At 34.0% G+C, this 12,029-nt stretch overlaps 1 protein-coding gene across 3 annotated transcripts in view; it reads left to right on the top strand.

Moving 5' to 3' along the window:
• Nucleotides 1-3,748: 3,748 nt before the first annotated feature.
• CHL1 (cell adhesion molecule L1 like) overlaps nucleotides 3,749-12,029 on the top strand; it is a 79,725-nt gene continuing 71,444 nt past the window's right edge. For all 3 annotated transcript variants that reach the window (XM_024747046.1, XM_024747047.1, XM_024747045.1), the window contains exons 1-2: nucleotides 3,749-3,839; nucleotides 9,674-9,779. In XM_024747046.1, coding sequence (XP_024602814.1) covers nucleotides 3,749-3,839; nucleotides 9,674-9,779 — 197 coding nt within the window. The remainder of the gene's footprint in view (nucleotides 3,840-9,673; nucleotides 9,780-12,029) is intronic.

Raw genomic sequence — 12,029 nt, 5'->3', positions numbered from 1 at the left:
AAAATATTTTTAATTACCAATGTAAGTTATTTGTTATTTTAGGAATTATTCTGAACCACACAAGGGTAGGTTTTTTGGTTTTTTGTTTTGTTTTTTTTTTGCGGTACGCGGGCCTCTCACCGTTGTGGCCTCTCCCGTTGCGGAGCACAGACTCCGGACGCGCAGGCTCAGCGGCCATGGCTCACGGGCCCAGCCGCTCCGCGGCATGAGGTATCTTCCCGGACCAGGGCACAAACCCGTGTCCCCTGCATCGGCAGGCGGACTCTCAACCACTGTGCCAGCAGGGAAGCCCAAGGGTGGGTTTTTGTTTTTGTTTTTTCCAATTCCCATTTTACAAATGGGTCAATTGATGTCAGACAAAGTAGAGTAATGGCATTACTCTAACTTAAGAACATTCACAACGTTTTGTGGGGTGGATGGCAGTATTTTCCTTAGTGCTCGATGTAACTTTCCTTAAATTAAAATATAAATGAGATTATTGTCTCTTCAGACTCTCAAAATTTTCAAACAGCTAAACAGCAGCATTAGTTAGTATTTTAAATTTTACCTACTTGCATAAGTATATGAAAAGTACCAGTCCATAATATCTTGAGGTACCACTTGAGGTGAAATTAAAAATTCAAAATATTTGGAGTTAAATATAAATTTAATGTCTTATCTGACTGTATGGAATTAATTTTTCTACTAGTTGTAAGTGAATAAATTAATTTTATGGAAAAAATTATGTACCTGAAAAAACTAATTATCACATTTTGAAGCCAATTCATTTTTATGAATACATTATATTATTTGCAAATTTCCTCTCCCATTTAGTACGTTGTCTTTTCATTTTGTCAGTGGTTTCCTTTGCTGTGCAAAAGCTTGCAAGTTTACTTAGGTCCCATTTGTTTAATTTTGCTTTTATCTCCTTTGCTAAAGGAGACAGGTGCAAAAGAATATTGCTACAATTTTTGTCAAAGATTGTTCTGCCTATGTTTTCCTTTAGGAATTGTATAGTGTCTGGTCTTGCATTTACGTCTTTAATCCATTTTGAGGGTTTGTTTTTTTCTTGTATATGGTGTTAGAGAATGTTCTAATTTCATTCTTTTACATGTAGCTGTCCAGTTTTCCCAGTACCACTTATTGAAGAGACTGTCTTTTCTCCATTGTATATTCTTGCCTCCTTTGTTGTAGATTACTTGACCATAAGGATGTGGGTTTATTTCTGGGCTTTCTATCCTATTTCAATGATCTATGTATCTGTTTTTGTTCGAGTAGCATACTGTTTTGATTACTGTGGCTTTGCAGTGTACTCTGAAGTCAGGGAGTGTGATTCCTCCAGCTCTGTTCTTCTTTCTCAAGATCGTTTCAGCTATTCAAGGTCTTTTGTGTTTCCATATAAACTTTAAAATCTCTAGTTCTGTGAAAAATGCCCTTGGCATTTTGAGAGGGATTGCATTGAATCTGTAGATTGCCTTACGTACTATGGTCATTTTAACAATATTAATTCTCCCAATTCAGGAACACAGTATATCTTTCCATCTGCTTGTATGATCTTCAGTTTCTTTCATCAGTGTCTTAGGTTTCTGAGTAAGGTCTTTTACCTCCTCAGGTGGGTTTATTCCTAGGTATTTTATTCTTTTCGATGCTATGGTAAATGGGGTTGTTTCCTTAATTTCTCATTTTGTTACTTCATTGTTAATGTATAGAAATGTGACAGATTTCTTACATTAATTTTGTATCCTGCAACTCTACTGAATTCAATGCTGAGCTTGCAGTTTTCGGTGGTGTCTTTAGGATTTCCTGTGTATATTTTCATGTCATCTGCAAACAGTGACAGTTTTACCTCTTCGTTTCCAATTTGGATTTCTTTTATTTCTTTTTCTTCTCTTATGGCTGTGGCTACAACTTCTAAAACTATGTTTAATAAAAGTGGTGAGGGTGGATATCCTTGTCTTGTACATGATCTTAGAGGAAATGCTTTCAGCTTTTTACCACTGAGTATGATTTTAGCTGTGGGATGGGCATATATGGCCTTTATTATGTTGAGGTATGTTCCCTCTATGCCCAGTTTCTGGAGAGTTTTACGTCCAACACATATAAACAGCTCATACAACTCAACATTAAAAGATCCAAACAACCCTATTAAAAAATGGGCAGAACAACTGAATAGATACTTTTCCAAAGAGGAACTGCAGATGTTCAGCAGGCATGTGAAAAGATGCTCAACATAGTTAATCGTCAGGGAAATGCAAATCAAAACCACAGTGAGATATCACCTCACACCTGTCAGGATGGCTGTCACCAAAAAGAGCACAAATAAGAGAGGATGTGGAGAAAAGGGAACCCTCATATACTGTTAGTGGGAATGTAAATTGCTGCAGCCACTGTGGTAAACAGTATGAAGGTTTCTCAAAAAACTAAAAAAAGAACTACCATAGGACCCAGCTTTCCACTCCTGGGTATACATCCAAAAAAAACCCCAAAAGACACAATGCACCCCAACTTTCATTGCAGCATCATTTACAATTGCCAGGGTATGGAAGCAACCTGAGTATCCATTAACAGATGAATGGATAAAGAAGATGTGGTATTGTATATACAATGGAATATTTCTCAGCCATAAAAAAAATGACAATATGCCATTTGCAGCAGTATGGATGGACTTGTACGGCATTATGCTAAGTGAAATAATCAGACAGAGAATGACAAATACCGTATGATATCACTGATATGTGGAATCTAAAAAATACAACAAACTAGTGCATAAAGCAAAAAAGAAGCAAATGCACAGATACAGAGAACAAACTAATGGTTATCACTGGGGGAAGGGTAATCTAGGGATAGGGGAATAAAAGGGTTATTAAGGAATTACATGAAATCATGTGTGTGAAACTTTTAAAAATTGTAAATTACTCTAGAGTTTAAAGAATCTTTGATTTAATTTAAAAAATACATTATAAACAACGTTTGGATGTCTATTATCATAATGTTTCAGAAGAAAATCATAAGAGAAAGTAAGGAAAAATTGATATTTTAATCCTTACTCTATTTATGTCAACACTGGAGTGAATAAACATTCTGCCGAAGTGGAAAGTAACTGATGCTTTTATCTTCTGCTTGAGTAAAGCCTAGATTTGGAAATTTTAGTTGACATGGCCAGTCCTTATCCATTTGTTCTTCCTTTATCCCTTCCGTATATGTTGCTATTCACCATCTATTAGTGTGATAATTTTGAACACGAAAAGGTATTTTGCCAGGAAAATTAAAAGTTAAATTTGTGATACTTAATGAATGACTTAGATGGGGGTCGAATGCTTGATATAAAGAATTGATTGAAAGAATCACCTTTTGAATGAAATGACCTAAATGAGGTTATTCTCATAGCCACCGACATTCATTAGAGTATACTAGAGTACCTTCCAAGTAAAAATTCCTCTGACCAAAAAAATACGATTTATTGGTTTACCATATAGCATTTATCAACTGTCTTTTATTTTAAATACAAAGAGGAAAAAGTAAGATTTGTGTGGAGTTATTTGAGAACACTTTCATAAGGAGGAAATTATTACCAACAGAAAAATGTATTCAGTTGCTGTTATGTTGACCTTTTACAGTACATGAACTTAGAATCCCTACAGTACATGAATTTGTTAGTCTTTTGTTTGTTTGTTTCCAGGTTAACCACGTTCTTCTCAGCTTTCAACCAAAAGTAAGAAGAGACATTAGGGTTTTCATTCTTTCTGGGTTGCTTCCTTCCTGAAGAACAATGGGGATGCTGTTAAGTGGAAGAGGATTAATCGCATCTCTAATTTTCTTCTTGTTAAAATTCTCAACAGCTGTTGATATACCACTTTCAGGTAAAGTGACGACATTCAATACCTACTTATAAAAGTCCATATTTGCATTTTGATTTTTAAGTAGAATAATTATATGTTAAGGATGTGATTTTTCTACCATATTTCTACAGATTTTACAGCAATCTATCATGAGAATTCATGTTCACCTTTAAATTTTTCAGAAAACTTACATTTGGCCGCTTGCTATAATTAATTATTTTGCAGCTTTTAGCCTCTTAGGCAAACTTGGCACATAACAAGAAATATAACCTATAGATCAGGTGCTATTTCACCACGTAAGATAATCTGCAATATTAGCAACAGCTATTACTTTTATGTATCAGATTAGTTTATTTTAGGGAGAAGTGTGACTCCAGAAGTTACTGGCATTCAACTAATCAGGACAAAAAAGGAACTGATTAAACTTTGTATTGTTTTCAAAATGATTATATATTTAAGAATGGTACACTATTGATACTATGTATAAAATAGATAACTAGGGTTTCCCTGGTGGCGCAGTGGTTGAGAGTCCGCCTGCCGATGCAGGGGACACGGGTTCGTGCCCCGGTCCGGGAAGATCCCACATGCCGCAGAGAGGCTAGGCCCGTGAGCCATGGCCGCTGAGCCTGAGCGTCTGGAGCTTGTGCTCCGCAACGGGAGAGGCCACAACAGTGAGAGGCCCACGTACCGCAAAAAAAAAAAAAAAGATAACTAGTGAGAACCTACTATATAGCACAGGGAACTCTACTCAGTGCTCTGAGGTGACCTAAATGGGAAGGAAATCCAAAAAAGAGGGGATATTTGCATACATATAGCTGTTTCACTTTGCTGTACAGTAGAAACTAACACAACATTGTAAAGCAACTATACTCCAATAAAATTTTTTTAATTATATATTTAAGAATGAAAACAATTAGGACAATATTAAAAAGATGTTTTCATAGTACACAACTAAAAGTGTAAAATGATACCACCTCTGCAAATTTAGAGCATTCTCTAGGGTGAATTCATATCAAAATGTTAGTCGTGATATATCTTAACATATATTGGTAAAATGGATGTAACTCTATCATAAATCAGTTTCAACAAGTTATAGTAATTAGTTCAAAAAACAGTACACGTGCAAACACAATTTGTGTAATAGTGTATTAACTATTTAATGTACAGGTTTGGGGAATTTGTCTTGTTTATAAGCACATAGGATTTAAAAAAAAGACCATTGAGAGATTACTTAGGTATTTTTATCCATACAGTTGAAGTATTAATCCCTATTATTTCTTCCATACCTAATTAGGAGAGTTATAATGTAAGAGATAAGAATATTTATTAGAACCTTAGCATTGGAAATGATCTGTGCAGATCATCTAAATTTCAAAGGACTAGTCTTGACCTCAGAATGTTGAATAAATGTTAGAGAGGTGCTAACGCAACTGAAACTTTCCTTCAGAAGTACTTGGACAGTCTGAGTGTGACTAGAAAAGGAAATACTTCTCTGAGTATATAATGTGTTCTAAAACCATTTTCTAAGGGCTGCCTTAAATACTTGATGTAGCAGTTTCATGTGACACACTTTGGGTGGCCCTGCATTTGTATTTCATTCCCAAGGTAAGAATCTTTTCTCTACTGTCCTCAAGTCTCTGTGTCAATATTCACCCTTTTAAGGAATTTCACTTACATGTTCTCAGATGTACAGATTTAAACTTCTGCTTTAGTCAAGGTGAAATCTGTTAGCCTACACACCACATGTATTGGCCTATTTGTACAAACATTGGTCAAGAGCCTGAAATAATTCATCTTAAGTACATTCTTTGGGTTTTGAGTATGCAGTGCCAAACTAAGAGCACAGTTCTTGGCAATCCTTGTGGAAAAAGGAGTTAATAATTTTACATTTTCTTCCCAGTAGCACCAAAGATGCACTGGGATTCCTGATTCAGATTCTTGACCATAGAATATACATTCTGACCATAGCATGTACATTTTCCCTCCATCTTTTCTCATTTAGTTCACCAGTGGTAATGGGAAATTTTGTATTAGTACATAAGACACATTTTTATTCTGGTTGTCTCAGTTACTTATGCCTTTTCACACTCTAATGTCGTTAGACAACAATTGTTATAAAATATTAATGACATGTTTTCAGAACACCTGAATACTACCCATTTATTTCACTACTCTAGAGCTCTCACTAGCAAATGCAAGTAAGGCAGGTATTCAATTTGAATGTCAATGAGTCTGGTGTCTTTGTAATTGGCTTAATTATGGAGGAAAGGATTTATAATGTAGAATACATATTCTTATAAACACCCAAAGGTTATTAGCTCCACTCCCTGAATAATTAGTTATGGCTGAGACTTTACAACCTTAGCAAATTTAAGAAAGAATAATGTTCTAATAAACAAGTTGTTCACAAGTTATTAGCTGATATCTTAGGGACTGTTGCTATTGAGCATCATCCCTCACCATTTATAACTGTAATAACATTTAAATAGTATGTGAATTTGCAGTAAGTTCAAGATCTGCTCTACTGAGAAAGAGTGGTAATCAGAAACAAGGTAAATGTCAACGAGGATATGAATGTTTTTTGCATGTTTTTTAAATGTTTCTGAATATGAAGCCTGCAATTGCATTGTCACTTAACTAGTAACGTGTTACTAGGCAAAACTAAAGTGAAGTTTAAAATGGAAAATGGCTGTTGAGTTATTATTCTAGGCTGGCCGTCAGTGCTCAAAATGTGATTCATGGACCCCTCAGGGTCACGGAGATTTGTTCAGGCAGTCCATGCAATCACATGTTTCATAATAATACTAAAGTGTCATTTTTCCTTTTCCATCCTGTTGACATTTGCACTGATGTCACAAAAGCAGTGGTGCTAAAACTGCAGTTGCCCAGCACACATCAAGGCATTCACACCGAACTCATGGGTTTCCTCAGGACCGTATACTCACACCAAAACAACAAAACATCTAAAAAACATAAAGCAAAGTTTTGCTTAAGATTGTCCTTGTTGAAACAGTTAAACATTATTGATTTTTAAAAATCTTCATCCTTGAGTACATTTGTCTTAGTATTCTGTGGGATGAACTGCGAAATATACATAAAATAATTCTGCTGTGTAACAAAGTACTATGACAGTCTCTGTTCCTTGATTGTGTCATTATTTGAGTGCCAAGCCAAATACCATTTTTACTTAAAAGTACAACTGACAGACAAACTTTGATTACTTTGGTGGATATTTTCCCCAAAACGAACCAAGGGAGCCTGTCACTTCAAGAGAAACAACTTGATAATATATGTTGTCAATGATCAAATTTGGCTGTTGAAGCGAAAATGAGAATTGTGGAAAACTTGTATCCTACACTGTGAGATTGACAGCTTCCCCACATTTAAGGCTTTTCTTAGATCAGTGATGATATTAACGAATGTGAATTTTTTAAATTGTATAGTGATATGTGTCAGTATTTGGAAGATCTGCATAACTCAGTGAACCAATGTTTTTTTCCAGATGAATATTGTATGATGTTACAAAATCATGCACGAATTAAAAAGCACCCATGGATAAAACACTTTAATGACAGAATATGAAAATTTATCCATATGGTTTCAGATTCCATATTGCAGTAAACCTTTAAGAAACTGCCACTTGGTGAGTTTCGGTGTACTATCCAAAAACAATGCTCGCAATAATCAGAAAGGACTATAAAATATGTCACCCTTTTTCAAGTACATATCTGTATAAGGTTGAATTTTCCTCATTTATTTCAACAAAACAACTTACAGCAACATGTGGAATACAGAAGTAGATATGAGAATACAGCTGCCATCTATTAAAATATTAAAGATTTACAGTAATGTAAAACAAGGCAACTTTTCTCATTATACTTAGTGTTTTTGATAAAATATTTATTTTAACAAATGATAGTATTAAATGAATTAATAAATGTTTAGAAGATTTCTCAGTTTTCATTTCTAACATGGTAAATATTATTAAATGTAACCTACGTTTACAAAAGCACTTTGGGATTTCCTATAATTTTTAAGAATGTAAAGGCATTCAGTGACCAAAAAATCTATTTACCTGGCTTGAATCTCTAATTTTACAAATGAGAAAACAGAGTGGTTCAGGGCCTGGCTCAATGTCACAGGGTTTAGGGCCTATTTGTAACTCCACTGTGGAATATTACCCATGTGAATCACACTCAGGGCCTTTCTGCAAATTGCTTTTCTCAAAGTATGTTTGCCAGAATCAGATTCCTGCTACTGAACCATTTATATTTCCTTGTGAATTCAATCCTGTCCCGTGACAGAGGTTGTTAGAACTGTACTAAAATTGTAATGTCTTAATTTGAAAACTGTTGAGTGTTCCATGACAGTAGATCTTAACATATATCATGATCTGAAGATCACTTAATCCAAGTTTGTATCTTCAGCATTAGTACATTTATTTTATAATCATAATTCTCGGCAATGCCATCCAGCTGCTTGAATTGGTGAGAGACAAAGTCACCCCATACTTTGTAAATTTGTCTGGAAGGTACTTAACTTGTCAAACACTAAAAATGTTTATCACAATGAGGGAATATTTGAATATGTGGAATCCTTTTAAAACAAACCATCATTTATTAGCTGTTACTTTTATCCTAATGATTATTAGTGTTAAATTCTATAAGGGGGGAAAGTACCCTCAAGCTTCCAAGTAGGAAAAAGATATTAAAAAATGTGTGTAAATGGGAAGTTACAAATAAACAAGCTCGGAAAAATATAACAAAACAATAAATGGAAATAAAAATAAAGAGAAGGGTTTTGTTTTTTTTGCTAATTATTAATGAAGTATCTTACTGTTTTAAAATGCTATTCTTGAGACTTCCCTGGTGGCACAGTGGTTAAGAATCCGCCTGCCTATGCAGGGGAGACGGGTTTGAGCCCTGGTCCGGGGAGATCCGACATGCCGCGAAGCAACTAAGCCCGTGAGCCACAACTACTGAGCCTGCGCTCTAGAGCCCGCAAACCACAACTGCTGAGCCCACGTGCCACAACTACTGAAGCCTGTGCACCTAGAGCCTATGCTCCGCAACAAGAGAAGCCACCGCAAAGAGAAGCCCACGCACCACAACAACGAATAGCCCCTGCTCACTGTAACTAGAGAAAGCCCGCACGCAGCAACGAAGACCCAACGCAGCCAAAAATAAATAAATAAATAAATTTATAAAATGCCATTGTTCGTTGGTGGCAAGGATGTGGGAAACCAATGTACTCATGTTTGTGGTAATTAGCCCCTTGTGAAATATTAACATTTATCCATAGTCATTACCATTTGTGTCCATGCCTGGAAATTTATCATGTCACTAATTCAATAAAGGAAAAATCTGTATGCTTGAGGCTGTCTTATTGAATGAAAAAAATCTAATGTCCAATAATAAAATTATTAAATAAATTATCAAATACCAATGGAAGAAATCATACAGAAGTAGTAAATTAACTATAATGTCTTACAAAACTATAAATAAAAAACAGAATTGTCAATGACCAAACCAAGTAAAACTGTATAAACACATCAACATAGATGAAATGCCAATAATTTAAACATAGATGTTTTAAAGTTGTTACACTGTTACGTTATTCTGGCATTAAATAAGTTATATGGCAACATGAATTGAAGGCAGTGAAGTATATTCCCTACAGCTAAATACATTTTGCAAAGAGGAAGTGAGGTTTGTTCGATAATTTTCATTCTTTTATAATCCTTGTACTTACCAATATAGAAAGTGTGTTTATTTCAAAGTATTTCTGTTGTAGCTAAACTAACTTCACCCAGTTATTGGAGAGCACGTTATTTAAATACATATTTTAATATTTAGTTCAACAGGTTCCAACAATCATAAAACAGTCAAAAGTACAAGTTGCCTTTCCTTTTGATGAGTATTTTCAAATTGAATGTGAAGCTAAGGGAAATCCAGAACCAACGTGAGTATTTCCTTCAAACTAAATAATTGTTTAAATGTATACAATCCTTTATATTAATTTTTAATCTAATCAGTATAAGCTTATTGGACTATAAGTCTACATATGATTGAAAGATTTCCAAATGAATGATAGCCGTGTCTATAAAAATAAAGTTTGGTTATTTTACATATGTTCTTTGCCAGTTAAAATTACTTTTATCATAAAATGTCTTACGTTAAATACTTAGCATAGACTTTGGCATTGTGTAAATATTAAACAATTCTTTACCTTATGTGTGAACAAGACAGCTAGAAAACAGAAGATACTTTATTCTGATGAGTGAAAGGTAGCATTTATTAAGCCAAAGTTAATATTTATAAACGATATTCTATACATAGTTATTATTGCATGTCTTTTAACATAACCATATTGTATTCAGTGAATAGGTTGTTACTTGATATATTTTAAGTTGTCATAGAAATGTCGACTCATCCTAGATGGTAGCATACAAATGACATGGGATATTACTATCTAGTATTTTATTATTAGTGAAACAATTATTACTGTAGGTAATTGTAATCACTGATGAAGTTTTTTCTAAGTACCTCCCAGTTTGGAGAGAAAGAAATGTGCGTGTATTGAGATTGAGGAGGGAGAAGATGTGGGGAGAATTCAAGATTTTAAAGTTCTACGAACGTATGGATACCAGTGGGGGAAGGGGGGGGAGGTGGGATGAATTGGGAGATTGGGATTGACATATATACACTATTGATGCTGTGTATAAAATAGATAACTTATGAGAACCTACTGTGTAGCACAGGGAACTCTACTCAATGCTCTATGGTGACCTAAATGAGAAGGAAATCCAAAAAAGAGGGGATGTATGTATACGTATAGCTGATTCACTTAGCTGTACAGTAGAAACTAATACAACATTGTAAAGCAACTATACTCCAATAAAAGTTAAAAAAAAAAAAAAAAGATTTTAAAGTTCTAAATGTTTCTGGGAAGCAAACCTACATACCTTTTTTGATTTACCTGATCAGGATTATTTAAAATTATAATATGAATAACATTTTTATTGCCTGATAATTGGATATTTTAAAAATTATTAGTGAATCATTAACATGTTAAATTGTCATTTTTCACTGGCAAAAATCAAGGTTTTACAAATACGAATTAAGCAGTCAATCATTATTCTTTTTTCAAGGTGTAATTAAATGCCTATACAAAACAGAAAATATTAGAAAACAAGAAAGAAATATCCCATCACAATAGTAAAAGGAGCAAACCCAGCAACTTCAATAGTAACAGCAATATCAACAAAACGTAATATGAACTGTTTAGCATGTACATTGCAGAGTAGGATAAAAGAAAACTTGAATGAATGGAAAGATATAACATGTCACCAATTGGAAATGCTTAATTTTGAATATGTGGAGGTATCCTTGTCAATGTATTGGAATTTTAAAGAACAGATTCTATGTGTTCTTTTGTAAGTAAAAGCAGTAAAAACATATATAGAGAAAAGAAGTAAAAGTTGTTGTCAGGAGAGAGGCATGCTCCGAAGAAAAATATGTGTCTCGTGAAATTTTGTTATTCTTTTTGAAAGAATATTAGATTATGTAAGACTGTGTTGTCCTGAGGCAAATCTAAATTTGCATGGATAATTCATATATAAAATACTAAATAAAATATAATTGGGAAGTCATTATATATCTGTTGGATTGATAAAGATTTAAAAAAAGGCTTTTTACAGCCTTGTCCATAGAAGTGACTCTGTTACATATGGGGGTAGGAATTTAATTGTGTGTGTTTTTTCTGGAGTACAATTCTGCAATGTTTATCAAAAGTGATAAAATATTTCTTATGTTATTGGTTTATCAGTTTCATTTTTAAGGAATCAACCTAATGAAATATTTGGTTAAGTACCCCCCTAAATAAATATGTAGGGTTTTTTGTAACAAAAGTGTTCGTAAAAGGGAAAAATGGAAATCGTTAAGTAAGTTAAATAGTAACTGTAAGACAGGAGATAATGTTATAAAATCTGTCTCTAGTAACATTGTAATAATTGGAAAAACTCACATGGAAGAATTATACATCCATTGTGGTCTCAAATATGTTACAGCTATGTCCAAAAATATTGATCATATGTGACCAAATTTAATAGCACTTGTGTGTTTTTGAATTTTGAGTGAGCTCTTCACACACGCGCACACACACGCACACACAGAGACATATTGTATATTTATATTTTTTAGTCTCCAAATA

Source organism: Neophocaena asiaeorientalis, unplaced genomic scaffold, assembly GCF_003031525.2.
Source record: "Neophocaena asiaeorientalis asiaeorientalis breed wild unplaced genomic scaffold, Neophocaena_asiaeorientalis_V1.1 scaffold130, whole genome shotgun sequence".
NCBI lineage: Eukaryota > Metazoa > Chordata > Mammalia > Artiodactyla > Phocoenidae > Neophocaena > Neophocaena asiaeorientalis.
Note: the sequence above shows the minus strand (reverse complement) of the source record. Positions and strands in the feature narration are given on the sequence as shown.